This window comes from Anopheles moucheti, chromosome 3 (genome assembly GCF_943734755.1).
Source record: "Anopheles moucheti chromosome 3, idAnoMoucSN_F20_07, whole genome shotgun sequence".
Classification (NCBI taxonomy): domain Eukaryota; kingdom Metazoa; phylum Arthropoda; class Insecta; order Diptera; family Culicidae; genus Anopheles; species Anopheles moucheti.
Genome location: NC_069141.1, coordinates 87,915,336 through 87,939,914, shown reverse-complemented (window position 1 = coordinate 87,939,914; position 24,579 = coordinate 87,915,336). Strand labels below are relative to the sequence as shown.

Below are 24,579 nucleotides of genomic sequence, written 5' to 3'. Positions count from 1 at the left end.
GGTTTCAGTTTTAGTCTCCCGAGCACCGGTAAGTGGAAAGATGCAGGACATTAGCATAAAATTGCTTTTTCACTTTAGGAGATAAATCGACTCCCCGAAGACTCTCCAACTCCCAGCGGTAGTAAGGTGAAACCAATCGGAAAATAAAGCAACATCTTCCTAACCGCAAAACCATTGTGGCTTTCAAGATTAATCGACCCCTAGTGTGCCATATTGGATGGGACCAGCGACAAAACCGCACGATACGATATTCATTTAAGTATAAGCTCATAAAACGCAACCAATTCTAATGGATCTCAAGTTTGCTTCCGCTTCAAAGAAGCAGAAGAACAACACGTTTTCGTGCTAAACATAAAATTAAGTGCCGGTTTGCAATTAGACGAGTGTAATCTGTCTCTGCAGCTAGACATTCGGTTGCCAGCAGTATCGGTAATCATGTCATTTTGACCATTACTGGCTCAAATTGAACGAATGCGTCATTTTGCTAGCATTAACAAGCGCAAAATAAATCTTGTAAAAAAAAACAAAAATTGATAGAAACCATCATCAATCAGGGTCCGTACAGTGATAAGAAATAGCGGGTACACAAGCTGTGTGTCAACAACGACAATCACTTGTATTGACAGTTTGTCACGCATCATTTGGGACCCATTACATTTCGCATTGGGTTCATCCGGTCATATTTTGAGTTTTGAACACTCGAACTTTCTGGAGTTTACTAAAGATTATGGATATTTTTAAACCAATCCGAACACTCGACCCGCGTTTCTCGATTTTTGAATTGATAATGCAACATAAAATGTACCATATTAGCCGTGAAACATTCGATGCCTTGTAAATCAGCAAAATTGCATATAAATCACACACGTTTTTGCTAAAATACAAAAAAACGAATTTAAAAAAACGTTCCCACCATTTCGCAGCAACAGGATAATTGGTTTTACCCTTTGGCGGACACGCAATCCAACCTTATGTCGAACTCAATCCGATGCCCACAAGAAAAAGAATCCTTTAGACGCAGTTTGCAAAGAAGTCACCAACCGCGAAACCGGTAAGCTGAAAATTTGGTTTTGCTGCACACATTCACTGGCGACGCAAAAACGCGCAAAAGAACACCGTGAAGGCGGGACGGAAGGTACAAATCCTTTTGTTTACCACCATCAACGTAAACATAAACCCTGCGCGTACTGGATGACGTAAGTTCGATGCACCAGCAACAAACCAAACAAAAACCAGTCTTCCGTCTCGTTCTTGTCCCTTCAACACCACCGCTTCCATTCGTTGCACTCACAACAGCTAACCTGTTGCGCTAGCGAGACGTACTGTATGCTAAAGATTTTCGACTCCCAACCATCGATCGGACGGCCTGCACCGGCGTTGAAGTCTGTGGGGGTGGGGGAGAGTGAGCGAATACGCATTAATCTTGGCTGCTGGTGCCACCAACTCCACGACACTGAAGCGATGCAGTCAATTGCACCGAAAACAGTCCAGCCAAACAAGTTGTACAGTCCCGTTCCTTTTTTATGACCAGTCATTTATCCGTTATCATGTGCCTATTTATGGATTTTTGCGGGAGTTCTTGTTTTTTTGCTTTGTATTACCATGTATAGTACCTTTTTTTTCTCTTTGATTTGTTTGCTATATGAGTTAATTTCTTTGAATATATCATTAAAGTTTTATCAACTGTCTTTTCTACTCATTTTTTCCGTTTTAACTTTCTCTTGTTTTATTTTGTTCCTTATTAGTAATAGTGTTTTATATGCTTTTATTGTATTATTTTTTTCGTTTTTGTTTTTGTTTATCTTTTTCTTCTATTTCTTTATGTTTGCCATAAGATTTCTGTGTTACTTAAGTTATCCTCCGTTTTACGGCGAAGTTTTTTTTCAATAGAACTATTTTTCTTGATTTATTTTGCTATTAATCATACTTACAAAGAACAAGGCAAAATCATGAAACATGCTAAAATACTTGTTTTCAAAATTAAACATCACGTAACAGAACTCTCAGCGCCCCTTCTCATTGTTTCACCTTCCTCCCTTCCCCCATTGACACAGTAAATCTGAGCTGCATTTAAGAAAACCGCACACAACTGTAACCGCAGCGTCCGGTTTTAACGGGTGTCCTCGATTTTCTTCGCCCCCCCAAATCCACCCACACACGTGCACCCCTCGTGTGTTTCCAACCCCTCGTGTGTTTGTGCATTTTCCAACGGCAGATTGGGTCCGTTGGTGGAAAGCCAATTCTTTCGGCCATTCGACACGTACACGACACGCCAAACAGCACGACGCGACACCCACCATCAACAAGCATTACGAGTGTGTAAACATACAGTGCGCGGGTCCGTCTTAATGTTGCCCTGCGTTGTGTTGCATTGCTACAAAACGTAAACACTGCCATCGCGGTGGATGACGCGTAGATGCATCCATGGCTGCATCCATTTGCATCAACGCACGGTTAGTGGCCGTTGTTTTAGTGAAATGTCTACACGACACAAAAAAAGTCTCACATCTCCAGCCCAGGAGGATGTGAAGCGAAAATAAAAACAATGATTACACAATGCGCCGCCGTGCGTTGGGAGAAATTCTGGTTCTCTCCATTAGCACGATCGCACTAAAAGACTGCCCTTTAAAAACGCTTCCCTCTGCCGTTGCACTCTCATTCAATCTTTCTCTCGGTGTGGCTCAAAAATCAACACTTTGTCCTCGGTGGATGTTGGTGTAGATGCGTGTTTACGAGCGCAAACAATGCATGATGCCAGGGATGTTTTCTTTCTGCGCTAATGAAAAAAGTATCATGCCTAGTGGGGAAGAAATGGTTTTCTATCACCAATTTTTATTTTTCCCGCAAGACTCAACTGCCGGAAACAAACCTCTCCAGGAGTGTGTTTTTATGAGATGGAAAATTCGTTTTTACTCACGTTTCATAACACGCACGTTTCGCTCGCTGCACGCACACGTGGCCGGTGAGACGAGCCCAACATTTCGAATGTTTCCAACAATTCGGTAACCTTCATACATGCATGCGTCCCAGCATCACCTAATCAACGCAGACCGAGCGCGATTGCGAGCCCAGGGGAAAACCAACAAACCGTCGAGCTTATCTCACGCTTCCGGTCGCTTTCCTGCCCCTTTTTGCCATGCACATCCCAACATCCCTCGACATGACGGGGTATCGGTGTGTGCATCGAGGTGAAAAGTGCATGGCCAGGGATGAGGAAGGATGAGAAGACGTGGAGGGAGCGCACAATACACACCCGTAGCCCCGTGGACAACAGACGTTGCACAAACATGATGTGAAAGCCGGAGCTGTACCACAACGGACGCTATGGGACACAACCTCGGACACACACAAAAAAAGCCCCCTAACACCATGGAACGGTACGTGAGGTACAACCGTTCCATCTTCCAATGCACGCACGGATGCGTACACTGTTTTATTGTGCCAAGTGTATATAGAGCCCTTTTGAGCCGGTACCTACCGAGGGTAGAATGGACAAAAAAAGCTGCTTCCTCTGTTCTATTCTCGCTTCCCATACCTCGAAGAAGAAGAGCAAAGCATTAGGGGTAGCTTTTTTACACCTGGCTCTTGTGCGCTTTTTATGAAGGTTAAATGCAACAGGTAGTATGGGTTGAGTATCTTCACACACACTCGCCCAGAATGGAGAGATCAAAAGGAAATTTGGGAATATGCTTCATGGCCAAAGCCTAACAGAGTGAGTGATTTACCAACCTATCCATCATCTAGACATCTTTTAGCAGGTCCAGAGATCTTCCACAGTTCGATCGACTGGTACGTGATCTGCGTAATCGGTCGCTGGATTAGACCTTCCCCAAAACGTTCGATCCAGGACAAACCCTTTTTCAATTCCAGTAACCTCGTCGTCATTCACTGCTCTGGGCGTGACAAGCGCACATGCACAGTAAGAGCTGGAATATACGCTGCAGCAGGAAGCATGGTCGTGATTTGTATGTTTTGCGTTAGCTCGCTGGGGCACGCCGCGTTCTGTGTCATGTTGTTTTGTCAGTTTGTCCATGTCAGTTTGTGTAAACGAGGTAAACGGTTCATTTTTCATTTCACGTTCTCCTGTGCATTTCCTACCATACTAGCACGCTTGCACTGCTGTCCGACGACCGATGTTAGTCGAACTGTCCGATTTAGACGCAAATCGGAGCACAGCACGATGCGGTAGCCTCGCAAACGAAAACTGGATGTCCTTCGACCGGACACCAACCGGGGTGTGTAAGATCGATTTCAACTGGCGAAACACTAGGGCGACTGCAGCAGGTAGCAGCGTAAGCAAAATTGCCAGAACAGGTTAATCCAGCCATGGGTGACATTTTATTTGCCGCGATTTGAAACAATGTTATCTGCTTCTAACTAACCTAGCGTGCATTGGACATGCGAAAAAAAAATCCCAACATTCTGCGACTCATATCTCTAGTTGCACCCTGCAGGGAAGAGAAAACCGAGAAGCGCATCCTAACATTCCCACAAACCTTTCCTCCAGCGGCAGAGCGGTCGGAAAATTGAGCAACAAATGTGACATTTGTGTGGAGTGTGCGAGCTTCCCATCTTCAAACCACAGCCCATTATGCTTCCATCTCTTCCACCGGGATGGAAAATCTCCACCAATCGACCGGTTGCTCCATTCAGACGTCCATTGTTTTTAGATTTTTCCTCCTTCAGTGCTGCTCTCTGTGAATCGAAATAAATTATCATGGAAGCAATCGCGTACCCCTTCCGCCTGAATCGACCCGACACCGAGGGTCTAAAACATCACAATAAATTGTCAATAATGGACGCATAGTAGCGGTGCCTTGTAAGGGGAAATGTTTAGTCTGCATCTTGTGCAGCCAATGGTAACAGTTCCGCGCTAGTCTATTGACGTTTTGTGTTAAGCGGCTGTTTGATCACATCCAAACGGAAGAACGTTACGATAGGTTAGGAGAAACCTTCGGCAGACACGATGCGATGGGAACAAGAAGCACAATATTCCCAACGGGGATGGAAGACTTTACAAGTTCAAGCTTTTTGCAGGAACCGTCCACTAGCTGGATATGGGAGATCCACGAAAGACCACACCAATATCCTTTGCGATGCTAACCTTTCCGTCAGTCCGCCCGTCAGTATATCCCCGCGGGTGGAGGTAAGTGTTTATATTTAAATGGGACATGCCAAGACAAGATCACGGCGCTTGACGAACGAATAAGACATATTCCTTGCTGGGGTTTCGGCTGATCGCCGCTAAAAACCTCCGCAGCTCTGAAGACCAGCAAGAAGAAAGTGGCTGTCCGTCCGCAAACGACATAACCTCCCCATCAGCGAGCTTTTGAGGATGGCAACGCGGTTCCTTGCTCCGATGATGCTCATGTAGTTCAACCAGACGCTACTACCTCCGCGCTGTAATAATTTATATCGTTTTTTATTTCTATAATCATCGTGTTCTGTCTGATTTAATGCAGTAGATAATTGCTAACGAAGGGCCCCACACTGGCGGAACCCTGGCAAACCAAACGAGCTGGAACGTGGCTGGAAGAGTGGAAAGGTTAAGGCACGCACAATATAAAACGAGAAAATCGTGTAGAACGAAGGCAAACAGACTGACGATCCGGAGCCTTCAAGATGTGGGTACACCTTTACCCTTTGTTCTTGTTTGATGCTTTGGTTTTCAGATCTTTTTTTTTTGTTCGTGTCTACTTTCCATCGAATAATGCCGCTGCTGTTGACATAGCCCAATCGGCTCCGTTCGGTAGCGTATATTTTTTTTTTGGGGCTCCTCTTAAAAGCCACTCCTCGCCCACCAAACGCGGAGCCTTACTTTCTTATCCAGCCGGGATCTCCTGATTCTCGTTTACGCTGATGCTTACGAGGCTTGGGTGGGAAGACCAGAGCGAAAGAAAATGGAAGTATCAAACTCTATTAGAGTGCTCGGCGACGTCACAAACCACGGAAGTGTGTTTGGAAGAAAACGAACAGCACCGCCTCCAACAATCGGCAGTAGTGATGGGCGACGCAAAGGGTGGAAGATTGTAGAAATCTGTACCATTCATCTTGATTAGCTCCTACCTACCAGCTTCTGCTTACCTCTACTTCGCTCAGAGGATCACCCTATACGATGCTCCGACAACGATCGCACCAAGTCTGCACACTTAAAGGCTAGCCCCGGAACATCTAGCCACAAGATGGCGGCTGCTGGACTAGAGCTTCGAAACATCTCCACCGAACAGCGCTGGATCATTCCTGTGCAGCCCATCTTCCACCATCGCTATTGTGCGCAAAGCCCGCGGTCGTCTGCAGTCGACGTCTGCCCGTCAGTGCAAAGAATGACTGAACGAATTGTAGGATAGGCCCCAAAGTTGCCGTACCTACGCCTGCTAGCGCACGAAGATGCTGAAGAATACGTAATCAACTGTGACGACTGTGCAGCGCCGTGCAAAGGCTCACCGGAGGCTCATCGGTACACTTAACCGGTTTAGCAACATGTCACACATTAAATGTCCCGAGCGAACTTCGATTTGTGCGCAGACCACACCATCCGATGCCATCTACCAGGCTTTCCCCTCCGCTCGATCCTCGTAGAGAGGCAGCAAGTTTTTGCACTCCAGCTTTTGCTAGAACTCGTTCCCATTTAAGCGTCCATCGACTCTTATCGAACGCCGTAAAGACGCGAAGTTCTTCGGTGCTCCAGAAGATCTCCGGGGTTTTGCTTGCCTTCAATCCTTGCTTACCATATGGTGTACCGTTTGCGTCCAGAGGGCTCGTTGCCATTGTACGCTCAGAATCGAACACGTACGAGCGTTTGAAATAAAAAAACAACTCAAGATCCTCCTCTTGACGGCCAACGATCTCCAATCTTTTCCAACAAAGCCCCCTCGAACGACCCCAGACCATGTGTCCCGTGTGTCCCGGGAGCAGAGGAAAGCTCACTCTCTACCCTATTCGCGATTAAACCGTCCGGGCACGTACGCCGCGAAACTCGCTGTGCAACTATTCTTCGATTCTTCTGACGCCCTCTCGCTGGGCCGTTTCTTCTGTGTGTGTCCCATCTTCGCCATATCTGGAGGGTTACTCTTCATCCGCTTTCGCACAGGATCTGTTTCGCCGGAGGGTTTTTGCTTTCTTGGCGTTGTTTATGTCAGAACGCGGGGCGTGATTCTAACGGGTCTTTTTCGATGCTATTAAAACATATCATTTGCTGGCCAAGCGTACTCTCTCTCTCAACCCTTAAAAAATACACACTAACATAAAAATCCACAAACAAAACGAATCTTGACGCTAGACAAGGTAGCTTAAAGTGTGGTGTGATCTGGGCCGCATAGATAAGTGTCAGCACGCGCGCCTGCACATCGGCTAGGGGTCGGTCTCTTGTCTTTGGTGCAGTGATCTCGGCCGATCCCCGGAACCGATATAAATGTCGTCGCCTAGAGTTGCGCGCATGGCCGCACCTACGCAGTTCAAGTATCGGGGCGCATCACAAATGTCACATTTAAGCGCCAGGCACGCCACTTACGTCGGGATGAAACCGGGCATATGTGTAGAACGGCGTGGCAGCCAGGGCTCTTCCCCGCACATCGTCTTCGTCGGATCGCACCAGGAAGGCTAAAAAATCGGTACGTGTTTAATGCGCTTTTCTTTCTTGCGCTCAAAAAGAAAAGCCAACAGTACGCCAGTCGCGAGCAAGATGCCTCACGGCGAACATTTAATCGAATACAGCAAAGAACGCATAGGGCACGATCACGATTCCCAAGACGATCTCGTCTCTATCAGGCAACGGGGGATGCGCCGTACCGAGCGCGCTTAATCGACGATGCCATTTCACATTACACCGTGCGACAAGGCGATAGACATCACATCAGCTTCGCGTTGCCGTTCGCTGTACAGCGGTCGCCATTTGCGAATGGGAAGAAAATTGCAGTAGTAGCGCGGTGCGGTGAAAATGATTTTCGAGATCGAGCAAAACAGGGAATCTCCACGAATTCCCGTTTCATGCTCACCCTTTGCTACACCATCACGTATCGCCGATCATTGAGTAGAACGTCCTAGTAGCGCGTGAGATAAAAATACTTCCCACTAGACTGTTTCGGGTTGTCCCCATCTTGATGTCCCAACCCCGCACCGCACCGCACCCGTTCCCAACATCGCCGAGAGAGAAAGGTAAAGGGAATGTGTAAAGAGTTTTCATTCTTCACGTTAATTTGGCACCGGCAGAGGCACGGACAGACGCGCGCGCGCGCACCCAAACAAAAATCTGCGCATCAGCGTCTACGATCTGCCGTTTTGCTGGTATTTTGCTGTCCGTACCGCACGCCACCACGCCCGAGGTGTAGTATATGGAAATAACACCCCGGAGACGGTTCAGACGACTCGCTGCCGCTGGGTTTCGATTATTTCGTCCACTTTTGCGTTACGACGGTGGATGTTTGCTAGCACCGTGCGGCGGGCAGCGGAAGACGATAATCCTGCCATTTTTAATGGGGTGAATGTTTAAGTGGTGCAAAAAATCGGTCCACGAAATGCGTGAAGTAAGCAGTTTCGTTTTCCATACCAATTCGCATTGAGAAACAAATTACCAGAATGCAAACGGAAAGGCTGAAGGTGGAAATTGTGCACGCAACGCGCCATGGAGAAAACCGCTTGAATATGGAAACAAAAACTAAAGTGAAGATAATTTAAACAATTATTTGTACTGTGAGAAATTGCGTTGAATGGCTTTTTCAGCATCGATCGTGCATACAATTAAAGTTTGTACGCAAAATGTAAATAATTTTTATACTGTATGCACATTAATGCTTCTTCTATTTATCTTTATATCGGTACAATCATTCAGTGATACAAACTTGTCCGACTCCATTTTGTTTTTTTTTACGCTGTTGTGCTAGATTCAAGGAACAATAAATCTATCGATTGATCTGATCTCGAGTCAAATTGTTGCTACTACCTGCCACCGGTGGTTGATATTTGATTTCATCTTCCCTTTTCCCTTTTTGCCCAACGACAAGGCATTTGGTTCGATGGAACGCAGCATCTCAAAAACCGGTTGGGTTGGCTAGAAAATACAACCCCATGCCGATGTGTCCATGGCGCGAGTTGTAAGCAATTAAACGATAACAAACACACAAGATGACCGTTCGTATTCGATCGGAATGTGATCGATCCAGCCAATGCGCAGAGCTGATCGGCAAAAGGTGGACCCGCGGCAGCAGGAAGTCTTCGTTGCCTCATCTATCAGAACATCAAGTTCAAGATGGGGGGAGACCCACTAATAGAGGGTGGCCGGAATTGTTTATTTGTTTCTCAATTGACCTTGATCTAGACGAACATGCGACTTGACGACGATTGAAATTCCGCTCATTCGCAAATCACAATTGAGCATCTCGATCACGCAGCGCAAGGCTTGCGTGCATTGCAGTGCCGCATGAGGAATCACTGTGACTCAGCTGCATCAACAGTGATTTTTCACGGAATTATGCCCACTCGAATTGCTGGGGAATGTTAAATGGTTTTGATTTTTTCATTGAGGCAAATTACTTGTCAATATCCCTGGAAGACGACATTAAATTGTTGTGCAACCCTTGTGGCAAGATAAATTGAACAGAAGTAGACGTAAAACATTACAATGTTAGTAACTCCATTCAATACTCAAGAATGTGATAAGTAATAGAGTCATTATAGGATAGAGTCGCCATTGCTATTTGATTGATTTGACAGAAACTTATCCACCACAAATTGCTTCATTTTGGACTCTGTACCTACGAGCTTGGTGTAGAGCAAGGTATAATGTTCCGCTTAATATCATATCAACACAACCTTGATCACATCCACACACTGATAGACAGTGGCGGGCGATAATGGGCGCCTATCGGGGAAGAAGGGCTCGTAATGATGATTATTATACGTTTCACCATTGAAAGTGAATCGATCGGTACAGAACCCACCAATCATGTCTAAATTGTAGCCAAATTCATGCTTCGCGGGTAAGTAATTTAAAGCACAACTTCAGCACACATATCTCCACCGAACGGGCAGGAAACGAATTCTCGAGCATTGCACGTGTGCTCCGGTAGAGATGCCCGAAAAGGTATCCAGATCCAGAAAAAGAACACGCTTAGCCACCCAAGGAAAACTCGGCAGAAAAACGTGCTGGAAACGGAGAGAAAATTAGAACAAAATCAACCATCTAAATCCAGGCACGAGTACGAGATTCCCATGCACAATGAACGGATACGAAATAATCGCCAGCATCCTGCGGCCTTCGAGATTTCAATGATCGATAGGAGGAGGAAAAGCGTTTTTCCTTTTGAGCATAATTTACATAGTGATTTAATTTAACTTTTTGAAAAGCAATGAACCAGTTCCGCTCCTAACTGCTTTTTTCTTACCTTTATCGAAGACGTGATGGTACTCTTCTTCGTCGGATTTTTGTTTTCTGCGGCAGCGTATTTAAATTTCCTTCACACGCGTGGATCTAGGCCCATAATTGCACCTTCAATGTATCTCGCTTTACGTTAACGCACAACACACCTAATCGATCAGCAAACGATCACGCGTTCGTGGTAAGAAATAGGCTCCTATTTCTTCATATTAAACATCACATCAGCTTGTCTTGTGACGCTGGTGACGGTTTTGTTTTTCGTTAATTCAACCACACGATGCTCTATCTATTTTTTGTCGCTTTATTGTATGCTGCAGTTTTCCAGCACATAAAGCAGGAGGGTAAGATTTCGAAATTGAACGAGAAAAAAAAACAACCAATGCGCAGCCAGCAATTCACCTAGGGCAGCGTGAACCGAATTTCATTCTTTTGCTTGCTTTGGTGGTTAATGCACTTTTTCATACGTTGAACTTTTTAAGCATTTAACATACCCACACACATACACGGTCACCGTGAAGTTGCACAAGAAAATATCGTCACGTTGCACTTTATTTTAAGCGAGCATTTTTTTTTGTTTTCCTCTTGCTGCTTTACAATCTGCTTGCGTTCGCAACAAAGGCACTGCACTATCGTAAAGGCACTTAAATACGCGATTGATGGTTTTATATGGGCGTTTGTTTGCTTTGTTTTTTATCAGCAATTTGTTGCTGCTTCTTCTTCTTCGATATTAATGTTTGCACTTTTTTTAGCACACACGCGCGCGCGCCAAACACCCCCAAAACAGAAGGATAATCTTGATCGATGCAGTTTGGATAGCTTATATCAAGCCTGCTCGATCCGCGTAAGTTGAGCGCACAGCTCACTGCTCTCACTCTCTCACACCCGTACGCGCTTAGCAACCGCGGGATCACGTTCTCTTTCTCCTTCACGCAACAGCGGTAGGAGGACGTTAAAAAGCATGGAGTAAAATCAAACACAAAAACACACACACAACTACAAAACACGCGCCGAGAGCAAAACGAGTTTTTCGATCATTTGTTTCCTGGTACTTGCTGAGCCTTTTTGTTTTTCTTTTACTATCGTTTTACGATATATTTCACGTTTTATTGCCAGCTTGTATTCTGGTCGTATCTTTCCCCATACGCTGGTTGCGTGGTTTTTCACTGTTTCTTTTCCACTAAACGTATGCCAATGCACAGGATGAAGAAGATGCTCAGTAGGAATCGTAATGGCGTGTTTGTTTCAGGTGCTTTTGTTTGCGGCGTTCATTCCACCCTCAAGCGTTTTCGATGGCGCACATTTACGGTACCGATTGAATCCTTTCTCGATCAAGTTGTACTATCCTCTCCGTTCAACCATCATTTATGATCCTTCAATCGTACTATCATACACCTGCCAGTACCCAAAATTTAAGGCCACCTTATTTTACACCTGAAGCACTACAATCGCAATATATCGGAGCACACTATCAGATCACAATTACCGAATAACTGTGGTTGATCTTTTATAATAAGATATTACAATTTTTTGTTTCGAAATGCCGGCTAAACAAAACGAACTCAAACGCACGACTGCTAAGGACGCTCTTTCGTCCATGCGCTTTCAACGGTGAGAGAGAACTGAACGCGCGCTATTCCGATGCTGAATTGTGTTCTACCACACGCATCATCTTTCTCTTTCTTTCTGAATCATTTAAACATTTGTTTACCTTTAGCGATCTGCGAGAGACTGACACTCACTCATAATCTCTCGCATTCCCTCCAACTGTTCAAGAGGGTTGGCAGTGCGAAAGAGATTTTCGGAGAACTCTTTTTCATTCCATCGTGTCTCTCGCATTGTGGAATGGAACATGCTCATCTTGGACCAAAGTGCTAAACTATCATAACTTTGTAAATATGTTTATGTTTGGTCATTAGTTCAATGTTGTATTGTTTGCATGAATTTTGCTTTTATTTTAAAAACAGGTTCATGGCAGATCTCTCTATAAGCATCAACAATTCATATTTTCTGGCCCAAAACTACCCAGCACAATGAAGCTGTCCCTATGTGCTCACCTGAATGCAGTCTGTACAGTGCCAATAAATAACAAACGACATCAAAACGTCAAAATAAACCCAACAAGTCGCACGTTTTTGTCCAGCTAGCCGGCTCGAAAACAATTAATATTGTACGGTGAAAACAACAATTTTGTGCACTTATTTCAGTACACCTTAAATCGGCGATGGAGCGAAAACGATTTAATCAAAATAAGCGTACGCATGGCCCACCAAGGCATGGTCCACCAAGGCACGGCCAACATAAGCACAGTTCCAGCAAGCATAACCCCGGGAAGAAATTCAATCATTTAAACGACACCATTCGGACGTCCTGTATCGCGGAAAAAGACATCTTCTGTACGGAATATGTTTCAAAGTTGGAAGGTTTTCAAGGTATTCTAAAGTCGAGGTTAGTTGTTCGCGATTTTCAAAGGTTTGCATAGCCAATGATATCCGTTCTTTTGTGATAGATTTTCAGACTTCCACGTTAACGAAATAAGCGCTGATGGCGAAGAAGCAATTCTAACGGAAGTTTCAGTAGTACCAACGATACAGTTGGAGGAAGAAAACGTGCCTAAAGATCAGAAAAAGGAGTTAGAGCGCTTAATCGAAGTCGAGAACGTGAAACGGATTCAGGAAATAGTCGATGGCGTCGGAGAGCCATCTGTGAAAATAGATGTTACTAACTTGTCCAAAGAGGATCGAACGGCAATACATAATTGCATAAAGGACATTTTCGGTGCTGCCGTTGTGGGTTCGACCATAACCGAAGGAGATCGCAAGTTGATACAGGTCACAAAGTATAGCAAAATGCAGAAAAAAGATCGGCGAGAGAAATGGAAATGGCCCCATGAGTATACATACTTCCTGCTTTACAAAGAAAATATTGACACGATTCAGGCGACGCTTCTGCTTAGCCAAAGCTTATGCTGTCCTCCCTCCGTGTTGACCTACGCCGGGACGAAGGACCGACGGGCTAAAACCACACAGTGGATGTGTATTAAGACGCGAGAGCCGGCCAGGATTATTCAAGCCGCACGAAGTACTGGGTGCGTTACCGTTGGTAACTTTTCGTTTAAACCAAACGTTCTGAAACTGGGACAACTGCAGGGTAATAGGTTCCGCGTTGCACTCCGTCAAGTGACTGCCGACGATGAAACCATCAACGGTTGTATGGAAGAGTTCCGCAAGAAAGGATTTATCAATTACTATGGTCTGCAACGGTTCGGAAACTGTGCTTCAGTGCCCACGTACAAGATCGGCATCGAATTGCTCAAGGGTAACTGGAAGGAAGCGTGCGATTTGATATTGCAGCCGCGCGAAGATGATCATCCGTACATGGTGCAAATGCGATCGACTTGGGCAGAAACTCACAATCCTTCAGAAGCATTAAAAACCCTTTCCCCAGCGAATAAGTCGGTCGAAGCGTTACTGTTACGCCGCCTGGCAAATCATGGTGCAAAAGATTACATGGGCGCCATTGGGTATTTGCCTCGGAACGTACGATTATTGTACTTGCACGCTTATCAAAGCTTGATTTGGAACCGTGTTGCTTCAGAACGCATTCGAAAGTACGGCTTTCAACCGGTAGAAGGAGATTTGGTTTATGTGGACAATCACGATAAAGCCACGATTGCAGAGGTTGAAACAATGAGTGGTGATGAAGATGGCGATTTAAGTGCAATTGATGCGCTTCAAGCAGAACGAAACGATGATGCAGAACAAAACGAGCTTAAAGCAGAGGATGGTGACGGTGGCACAGCAGAAAAATCCTACTTCAAGAATCTTGTACGACCTCTCACCGCAGACGATATCGCATCGGAACGGTACACTATGTTCGATATAGTTTTGCCACTTCCCGGGCATGATATAACGTACCCGAGCAATGACTGTGCCCGTTGGTACGAAGAGTCAATGGCCGAAGATGCGCTGTCGTCCGAAAAATTGCAGTTAAAATCGAAAAGTCTTTCACTGGCCGGAGCTTATCGAAAATTGTTTGTCCTACCAGGACGTTTGGAGTGGAAAATTGTACACTATGTGAACGCAACGGACACACTTATTCTATCTGATTTGGATAGATTTAACAAAGTTCCAGAACCACCGTTTGTTGAGTGGGCAGGTGAATAGCGAAAGTGTTCCGTTTTGGTTAATTTAATTATTGAAATTCATCACATTCTCGACCTTCCACAGCGAACGAGTCGGCTCAGAAAGCGGTTCTTTTGGACTTCCGACTACCTACGTCCACATACGCTACGATGGCTCTGCGAGAAATTTTGAAAACCGATACCTCGTCGAGTAATCAACGAACATTGGAAAAATTAGGCCAAGCAGCCGCTAAGGCAGAAGAGCTGAATAAGGAAAAAGAATCTTCTCCACTGCTGCCGAATGCAGACGACGAACCGCAATGCAAAAGAGCGAAACAAGACATGGGTGAATAGTTTTTTTAAGCAAACTGCTTGAAAGTACAACGACTTTTGAATAGTTTTTGAAAGTATCCTTATTGGCAGTTATGATAATGGTATCATCAACAGACCGTTCCCGAGATCATTGTGCTCCGCGTATCGCTAATCACCTAGTGCAATATCGCTGATATTAATAAGTCAATTTTCCTTATCTACTCTCAATATATTCAGCATTTTAAGTGACTTTTTGAAGGAAAACAGCAACGAAGATTGAAAAATAATTACAACCAAAATTTTGCCATTCCTTTTAATGCTTGAAATTGTTGCTCTTATCTAATCAAGCTCCCAATTTCAAAACCACGTATCTTCGTATCCACAAGAGTTACCGTGTATTTCGGGGAATAGCTGTACCTTTTTTTCTTTCAATCAATTAAGTTTATTTTTATGATCATCGAAATGATAAAATGAAATGCAACAATACCGAAGTAACGTACAATTTGTCGCTCTTTATTGTTGTACAAATTATCACAATTTTTGACACTATTCAAGATAAATAGGAATTTGTTTACGTACCGTGTAATCGCGACTTAAGCAACGCTTGGTCGTCATTCGAAGGGGAAATTTCCCTCTGAATCATCTTTCATTAACAGCAGCATAGTTTAAGTCAGAATTCTGGTTTGGGGACGCTCCCAGTTGCGGAACATAAATTTGGCGCAGTTGAAGATGTATTTCTTCCACATTATCACAGTAGGAATAACTATCCTGCAATTCGTTTCATTAATTGTGGCCCAAAACTTGGAATGTACAGTCGAACAGTACGAGTACGCCCCCAACAAAAGGGACCAGTTTTGCGTGTTCCGATCGCTTGCATGGAAAAAAGGTAAGCCCGAACCCGAGTTCACCGGCTCAAACGCATCCAGGGTTGCCCTCGTTGACTGCGACCTCCCCAGCATACCGGATGGTTTCTTTGATCAGTTTCCTCGGCTGGAAACACTAGTGGCGAGGAATGGAACCCTGGAGACGCTTAAAATAAAAAACCATATAAAGTTTGTGTACGCTGACAAGAATCAGATTACCAAGTTACTCATCGAAAGTTCGGACACGATGCTGAAAGAACTACACGTACAAGAGAATCCACTCATGGGCATCAACACCATTATGCATAGTTTGAAAGGATTGGAAGTAATGGATTTGAGCAAAACTGCCATTGCCGAATACAACGAAGGAATAATCGATTTATCCCAGTTCGCTTCACTACCCAACTTGACCGAACTGTACGCGACGAACATGCATGCACACTACGTAGAGAATAACAACCGTTTAACGTTGCCAAAACTGAAGCTGCTTGATCTGTCGGGCAATCCAATCACACCGAGTAACTTCGATTTGGAGGTGTTCCGTACGACTCCCAACCTGGAGGAACTGTATCTGCGCGACACCATAATGTCCAATCTGATTGTTTCCGACATTCGACAAGACCTACCGGCTCTGAAACGGCTCTATCTCGATGGGAATAGCTTTCGATGCGATCTACTAGAATTACTATTGGCACACTTCAAAGAAAAGGACGTTGAAACGCCGACCCAATCCAGAAAATGCCAGCTCGGGTTCGAAAGCATTCAAGGACTATGCTGCTTATCATTCATTAAATACGTCCCGAGAAATAACACCGAGGGAACCGTGACTCAGTCACCAACGGATAGTGGAGCGACTACCACAACGAGCATCCCAACTGATACGACAAGAACAAAGGAACTTGACTCCCCCGAATCAAACACCACCAACGAGATTCTGCTGTACGTAGGCATTGGCCTTGCGGTTTTGGTTGGTGTTGCGATAATCGCATTTTTAGCGTTTAAGCTGACAAAGAAACATCAGTTAGTACCTACGCATGATTCTACACCGCACGATGATCTGTAATAACTGCTGCTTTCGTCATCGCTTAAAGCATATTGTGCTACAGAATTTTATAACATACAATCTTACCTTAGTAATGCATGCATAAAATATTCATGTATGCTCTAAGAGCGTGTGCTAAAAGAGTGCCTTCTAACAATCATGGCCGTTTTACCTCACTAAACTTTAGGAAAGTTCAATCTGAATTTTTGCTATACCATCACACATTTTGACGCCCGGACTTTTCCATACTTGAAATCTTAATATACCACAAAAGTGTTGTAAAAGTGCAAATAGTAAGTTGTTGCTGTATTGGTTTATTGGTTAAGACTCGACTGCATTCGACTCTTTCTGTAAATGAAAATGTGTTTTTTGAAATAACATTAATATTTCATATTTCTGTAATATTAATATTTCTGTTTAGTTGTATTTTTATTCTGAAATGTATCTCGTGTGCTTGGAAGCACAAAAAAGTAAAATTGTTAAAAACAAATAAAACATCTGGGAAAATTTCAATCTTACTTCGTGGTTGTCTGCGCGAAATTGATGCCAAAATCGCAAGAAAAAGTATCTATTTAGAAACAGGTTTGAGATTTTATTTCTTATGCTCTATTAAAAATTTGTACACTTAGTTAATTATTCTTTTTACTTCTTCGTGTGTCACGGATTGTTGAACGATGTTTAGATTCAGTTCCATGTTCATATGGCGTTATCTTAAAATAACATCTAAAATACAAGTAGCTATTGTATCGATGTTCTTAGCATTTAAAAAATCAATTACACCCTTGCAAAAGCACCGTTCACAGAATATTGAGTCAAAGTGAAACTGTGTAATCTTGAATATATATCAACCGATATTATTTTTTTCCATGGAGCTTGGCTCATTTAAGTGATCTTGTTCCATATACACGACCGTTGGTGGCTAGATTCCCAGAAGCGCATTGTCCAACAACTTCTCCCATTCATACTTACTGGCATTGTACGACTTCATCAATGCGCTGCGGGACAACATTTACTACAACAGGAAGGTACGCAGGATTATCACTTTAACTCAACCTTCCCTGGAACAGTGTTATACAAACGGGTGGAGCGCCTAACGTCTAAAAATACAGGGCTACAAACAAATTCTGTACAGCCCGATAATCTGAATAAAATAAACAACGTAAAGTAAACTCTGCCACATCTCTTCAACGCATTCCATTGGAAGACGACCGAAGTAATACTCATTCGTCCGACATCGAGAGCTCCTCGTGAAAATGAGGGTACCGTTCCGTGTGTTTCTTCAATATGTGATGCACCCAATCGTATTCTGAACCAAGATATTTACTGCACAGATCGCACTGCAACATCGTCAGGTGTTCTTCCTGCAACACAAATTAAAAATCAATTATGCGCAAAGATCATAGCGCAGCTACTTTTCCGAACTCACCGAATTGTTGACCGTTAGCTGCTCGTCTTTAGAATGTTCGTAAACCACGTGCTCCACCCAACCGTCGCTCGTGTTGAAGCGCTTGCCACATATTTTACAACTGTACACCGACCGTGCCTTGGGCACGAACTGATCTCGACTTGTCGATTGTTTTGCATAAGTTTGCTGGTTAAATTGCCGTATCGGTTTGCTTGAATGGGTAGTCTGAGAATTCGTTTGCCTTAGGGAGGATTGCTGGTTACGTGAAGCTGACGGTACGGTTTTAAGTTTACGGTGAATATCGGGTGGTTTTGTAGCGACTTGCACCTGTCGGTTTGTGTTTACCGATACTGGCATTTCACGTACTAATTCTTCCTCGTCATGGGACGGAGCGCTTTCGTGTGAATCCTCATCGTGAGGGCTGAATCCGTTGATATTACCATTTTGTTCTATCCGATCATGAAGTTGTATCTTTTCCAGCTCGATTATCTCTTCAGGTGTTGGTGCAGTTTCTTGTTCTGGCCTTGGTTCCGTTATTGTCACAGCTGTTGTGCTTACTGAATCCTCATTCGCAGTATCGTGGATAGCGTTCTCTGTGTCTGTTTCCGTCTCGATGTATTCGGTCTCGCATTCTTCGTCCGCTTCTTCATCATCTAAACACGTATCTTCTTCGCTATCATCCTCATCCTCATCGTCGAAGTCATCGTCATGTTTACCATAATCGCTCCTTTCAAAACGGTCAACTGCATTATCTTCGACATTCTTGATCTTCGTTCCAGTATCGTTGCGTTCCGCTTGTTTTTCATTTACATCCTGTTTGTTGTCCTCAGTTTCAGTATCTGATCGTAACAGATCAAACCCGATTATAGACGATACTTCCATATTTTCTAATTTCTGGTCGCTTTCTTCGCGCATACGTTTCGCTTTCTTAGTCAATTTTTTGCGCCTCTTTGTTGGCCGCTGGCTTGTTTCTCCCGTATCGCTGCCTGTATCTTTTGAAGATTGAGGGATCACCGTTACTTGTGAGTGTGTTGTGGAGCGTTCCTCGTCCAAGGAGGACGAGGAACTAACGCTTTCGTTCGCTGTCTTCCTGCCTGCCTCGGAAGGCTTTCTACTAGACTGAAAAGGCTGTTTGTTGCGCTTTTCATCAAACTCCGCATGTTCTTCAGTCCAAACACCGCGTATTCTAAGAATTTGTGCGCAACGTACAAAATCGCCCATGAGTTCATCCCCAATTGACGCTTTGCCTGTGTACATGAACTGCAGCAGCAGCTGCATTACAGGTTGCGATATGTCTGGCTGAAGGCATATGGTAATTGGATTCCCGTTCGTGTTCGGTTTCAGCGCTCCCAGTATGCTGGAGAAGAACTGTTAAATGATGTTGATGTTTAGCAAATTGAAACTGTGTTATTCTAATCAATGTTTACCTCACTAAAATTTGCCAAAACTATTCGATGTGCTGGCAATACACACGTGGTACCCTCGTGGCATGTTATTAACATAACGTCCGCATATAGCTGATTGCTGCACAACAAACGGTAGACATGGATAAGTTAGCATCATTTTAATACTTTTTGCAACTACACGCTTTACCTGAACAGTTGAGACAAAAAATTTTCAATAACTGCATGCCGGAAGGAAGATTTAATATGAATCATTCGTTTTCTGTATATCTGTTCCGATGATTCCACAACAGACCAATCTAAAATGAAAGAGCAGTCCACATATAGTGCATAGTCATACATAGCAAGCCCAAAGCATACCATCATCTGTATCTGTTGACGAATCTGTATCCAGTACCGTACCAATACCCTTCGTGTCGGACTTCTTTGTTTCAGATTTCTTTTCAGGCTCTGATTGTTCCTGCCTGTTTGCCTTTTCTTCTCCAGGCCGATCCGATTTCGAACCTTCTGTTTCATGAAATCCATCGGCCGTGTTTTCATCATCGTACTGTACATTATCGGAATATTCTCCTTGATCTGCACCTTCAACATCCATAGAATCTTCGTCAGGTTCAAGTTCATCATCCTCCATATCCAGCGAATTTTCATCCAGCTCAAACTCTCTCGGATTTTCGTACTGTTCTGTTCTTTTCCTGTTGGACGTGCGACTTTCAATGTGTTTCTGCATGACGATATCCATATCCAGATACTCTAACATGTTGTACACCGGGGGACCTATGTTCTTATAGCGCATCGGAGCAGTATATTCGAAGAAGTTCGCAATTTTGTTGTACAAACTCCATTGCGATGGTATACCAGTTCTCTGAAACTCGCTTGCCTCTTTTCTGTAATTGGACAACAACGTAACTTAATCGGTGATGCTTCTTTATTACTGCTTTCTTTGCACGCAAATCCTTTACCTAAACTTTCCGCTGAGGTTATGTATGCGTCCTCGAACCTGTTTTACGGTTGCTTCGAGGCATCCCGCGGTTTTGAGTTCATTTACCATCATCTCGTAAATTTCTTCATGGCCTCGGCCTGCCTTGAGTTGTTGGTAGTATTTCTCCCACACTGTTACCAACTGTTCTAGCTGGGCCGTTGTCCAACGATTTTTAGTTTTAACGACACGGCGTGACATCTTGTTTCAAGCACCACTATTAACAGAAATTCAACGATAAAATTGCAACAACGTTGATATTTTTTCTAAATATTGGAGCAACCGTGAAACATAAACAAAATAAATAACGCTATTCCGCTGCCATTTTTTGACAGTTTGACAAAAGGAATAACTACACATGGACGCGCCGCGGACACTGTTGTGACATTTTGTGTTATAAGTTGTAAATTATATAAAAAATTAATCTGTTTTACTAATTATTAAAGCTTGTTGTACTATTACTCGGGCAAAAATGTTTTCAATTCACCAAATTTTCCACTATTGCGACATACATTTACAGTAATGAACATGTGGTCATAAACCATGGCCAGATTTTCAAATTCCAGCCAGTTACAAAACAATTTTCTTTAATCCTTGAATTAGGTAAATCCAACCGTACAATTAATACTGTGGATCGTCCTTACGTGCCAAGAATGTCTGTAATAAGAATAATCTCTACTTGGTGTATTACAATGATTAATACACCCAGATTAAAAACAAAAGATTCTAATTTCCACTTAATCTAAGGCCAAATAGGATACATTATTCTTCTTTACACATTTAGCAATAGCTAAGAATTATTTAACCCTTAAAAAGATGATAAATAATTCACACGTGTTAAGAATAATTTGGGTTGTTAGGGAGAAAGTACACAAACGGGTCCCAAACAAAACAAAAAACTTTAAATTGAGTATGTGTACGAACGATGCAACTTCTACAACAATGCCTGATCACCAAACTACGAAGGTACGTACCGTGTTACTATTGCAAAAATGTAAATCATATAGCGTGAGTTCATTAAAACGTATATTTCGACATGTGCGCAAATGTGTCTGCTCTATGCTCTATGTTTATGTTCTACTACAAGTCCTTATTGCCTAGTGTTGTATAATTTTCTACTCGTAACTTCTTTTGTAGTTGTATCTGTACTCTGCTTCGCAGCAAAGTTACTAATATTCAAAGAAGCAACTGTCATAGCCGGTAAAAAACGGAAGGGGTAAAATAGAGTATATCATAAAATTGTTCAATCGAGGTTATCGTTTTTGTTCTCCGTCCCACCCGGAACATCATTTCTCCATCCGTCCCGGGCCCTATCGTGAGTATCATTAGTCAGCCGAGCTTGTTGATGCGATGGAACGAATTTTGCTAATACTGGGCATCAGCTCTTCTGTGGAGAGAAGACACAATTAAGGGGGTTTCATTGGGGACATATCGTACCGCACAGCTTACCAGAAAACTGGGCCATTTGTTGCTGTAACTCCGCGGTGCGATCGTTGTGAACCTGCAGAACATGCTGGGCCCAGTCAACTGCTGATGTGAAGAACTTCCCGCAAAAGTCACAACGCATGTTGTTTAGTGGGGTTTCCTACAAATGAAATAAAACAGAAATTCGTTACATTAACACCCTTTTCTATTGCATCATCCGACTGCATTGCGAATTCCGTGTGAAGACCATCGTTTGCTCACTTCTTCTGCCATTCTGGTACGTTTGCGCAGCACTTCCGAAGCGTCACCATGGGAACTGATGATGTGCTGCAGCAGATGGTCGGTGCTTGTAAAGTACAAGTTGCACAGATCACAGGGCAAAGAGGGTTCTATTGGTTGTTGCTGGTGCGATGAGTTAGATTGTTCCTGCAGCTGCTGACGATCGTTGTTTTCTGGCCCTTGTCCAACCAACAGCTGGGGTTGTTGTTGGTGCTGTAGAGAGTAATGTTCCGATGCCTGTGAGGTTTGTGCCGATGGCTTTGGTTTCCCGTCCGTAGCCTGCTTCGGTTTGACCGCTTCTTCCGGCAAAATCATAACATCTTCGTCCGAATCGTTGTCGTCGTCCAGATCGTCCCATTCGGTCGGTTCTTGCTTCACATCCGAGAGGCTGCTGCTGAACAGTGCAGCCGCACCATGAGCCATCGCACGCATCGAACTAGCATGCAAATCACGCTGGATCGCCGCTATAGCAAGACGTTTCTGCTCGTCCAATGCATCCAGTGCGGATGTACCAGAATCGGAAGCCATCTCCGTCTGCAGCTCGGATGTGAGCGTCGACCTGCCAGCTGTCGAACGGCTTGGTTCGCTACTTTCCTGCGATGAGGTACCTGGTTGGCGGTAGTGCATCTTGCGAGGTTCGGCACCCGGTGCACGACGTTTGTTGCCCATACTCGACGACTGTTGCTGCTGGCTTCCCGTTCGGCTTTCACTCCAAAAGCCTCGAATTTTCAACAGCTCTCCGCTGCGCAACACATCGTCCACATTGTACTCTGGTACGGATGATTGGCCGGTGTACATGTACTGCATCAGTATCTGCATCGTCTGGTGCGATATGCTTCCCGGCAACACAATGTACGTGTTGGAGTTTTGCGGTACGTTGAGTTTGTCAAAAATGTTTGCAAAATACTGTAAGGTAGAAAACATAGGATTAGAGCATAGTGACACACAAGCGGAAGGTTAATTACACAAGATACTTACCATACTGAAATTTCCCAGCACCATACGATGAGCTGGAATGGCGAATGTTTCACCATCGTGACAGGTTACCAATGTTACATCCGCGTAACGTGGGTTGCTGTGAAAGTAAAAGCATTTTGGACACGTTAATGATCAATTAAACTGTGCAAGAATTGCCACCATACTCACAAGTACAAATCGGTGAAAAAGTTGTCAATATTTTCGTGTCTGTAGTTGCATTTCAGCTGGTACACCTTAGTTTTGCTCTCTGGTGTCTCTGAGGAAAACAATTTTGCAGTAATCCAGGTAAAACAATGATTAGTTCCATGTTTCCTCTTCCTGCTTCAAACAGGACCAATAGACTGAGGCATCATCACACATATAATTTAATTTCATTCCGTTTCATGGTTCATAAACACTTCGGAATTTCTATCATTCTTATCCCAACACAGCGTACCGTTTACCGATTGGACAAGTGTCGCAAACAATAACCGTGTACATGTTGTCTATGCTTCTTTCACAAAGAGGGTCATTAAATATGGCCACTACCATCACAGACTGCACAGACAGGAACAACCCCCCTTTCACACACTGTATTATGCTTACCTTCCATGCTTTCCTCCTGGGTTTCGACCGTTTCATCCAGCCCGCCGGCATCGTTGCTTAGAATGTTGTGGATCTTGTTGAACAGTGGCCAACGCGAAGGCGATCCACCGGACAGCGTCAGCATCGATTCCTTCCTGTGAAGTGAAACGCACCGTACGCAGCACCATCGTGACATGCACGCATCCGCGACCGCGAGGTTAGAACGTGGGAAAGTTCGCGTGCCACAAACGGGGATAATTACCTGTACTTGGCGGAAAGGTTATTGATCCGGATCCGAATGTCTTCCACCGTAACCTTGCATCCGCTCTTCTCCAGCTTGTGCTTCATCTTCACGAAGACGTGGTCATTCCGTCGGCACGATTTTAGCTCACGGTAATGCTCGGCCCACAGATCGATGAGCAATTCGATTTTGGAAATCGACCACCGGTTTTTCTTCTTCTTGTACATCTGGCTCAGCTCCATTTTCGGGTGCAGTACGTCGCGGTTCGGCTTTCTTTCACACTTTTAATGCTCGTTAATTATGCTTCGATTTTTTTATGCTTTCCCTCTCTCCTCTCGGTTATTCTGCGTCCTCTTTCATTACCAAGAACCAAGCGTTGCTGCAACATAAACAAAATCTATGGAGTGTGACAGTTGTTGCGAACCGAGGTGAATATAGTGCAAGCCGTTTTCTCACCACCTTGGGTGGTGCACACCCCCTGGCTTGTTGATATCGCGTTGTTTATCATTTGGCGGAAGGAATGCAAGGAAATCTCACTATAAAACTGTAGCAAAAGAGTTGGAATTTGTTGAAAAATTAGGCGAATATTTTCGCTTCAC

At 44.1% G+C, this 24,579-nt stretch overlaps 5 protein-coding genes across 6 annotated transcripts in view; 2 read left to right on the top strand and 3 right to left on the bottom strand.

Moving 5' to 3' along the window:
* The window catches only part of LOC128302439 (semaphorin-1A), an 86,531-nt gene extending 76,032 nt beyond the window's left edge, over positions 1-10,499 (bottom strand). The window contains exon 1 of the mRNA XM_053039261.1: positions 10,380-10,499. The gene's annotated coding sequence lies outside the window, so the exon portion shown is untranslated. The remainder of the gene's footprint in view (positions 1-10,379) is intronic.
* Positions 10,500-12,490: 1,991 nt separating this feature from the next.
* On the top strand, positions 12,491-15,299 carry LOC128302418 (pseudouridylate synthase 7 homolog). Its single transcript, XM_053039239.1, has 4 exons — positions 12,491-12,817; positions 12,879-14,527; positions 14,599-14,838; positions 14,916-15,299. The coding sequence occupies exons 1-4, from the start codon at positions 12,594-12,596 to the stop codon at positions 14,996-14,998; spliced, it is 2,196 nt and encodes a 731-aa protein (XP_052895199.1). The 5' UTR covers positions 12,491-12,593; the 3' UTR covers positions 14,999-15,299.
* Positions 15,300-15,406: 107 nt separating this feature from the next.
* Positions 15,407-17,486, top strand: LOC128302419 (uncharacterized). The gene has a single exon (XM_053039240.1). The coding sequence runs from the start codon at positions 15,534-15,536 to the stop codon at positions 16,728-16,730; it is 1,197 nt and encodes a 398-aa protein (XP_052895200.1). The 5' UTR covers positions 15,407-15,533; the 3' UTR covers positions 16,731-17,486.
* A 79-nt stretch (positions 17,487-17,565) lies between these two features.
* On the bottom strand, positions 17,566-20,694 carry LOC128302417 (uncharacterized). Its single transcript, XM_053039238.1, has 6 exons — positions 20,477-20,694; positions 19,878-20,401; positions 19,708-19,816; positions 19,542-19,638; positions 18,136-19,482; positions 17,566-18,070 (listed from the first exon to the last, which is right to left on the bottom strand). Exons 1-6 carry the CDS (start codon positions 20,692-20,694, stop codon positions 17,930-17,932), a joined length of 2,436 nt encoding a protein of 811 aa, XP_052895198.1. The 3' UTR covers positions 17,566-17,929.
* Positions 20,695-21,514: 820 nt separating this feature from the next.
* LOC128303726 (protein bric-a-brac 1-like) lies at positions 21,515-24,305 on the bottom strand. Of its 2 annotated transcripts, none has more exons than XM_053040780.1 (7): positions 24,002-24,305; positions 23,761-23,894; positions 23,344-23,431; positions 23,176-23,272; positions 22,180-23,103; positions 21,943-22,078; positions 21,515-21,880 (listed from the first exon to the last, which is right to left on the bottom strand). In XM_053040780.1, the coding sequence occupies exons 1-7, from the start codon at positions 24,220-24,222 to the stop codon at positions 21,819-21,821; spliced, it is 1,662 nt and encodes a 553-aa protein (XP_052896740.1). In that variant the 5' UTR covers positions 24,223-24,305; the 3' UTR covers positions 21,515-21,818. The 2 variants fall into 2 exon arrangements, with proteins under 2 accessions (XP_052896740.1, XP_052896741.1); XM_053040781.1 differs by having other exon boundaries at positions 21,515-21,877.
* Positions 24,306-24,579: the final 274 nt, after the last annotated feature.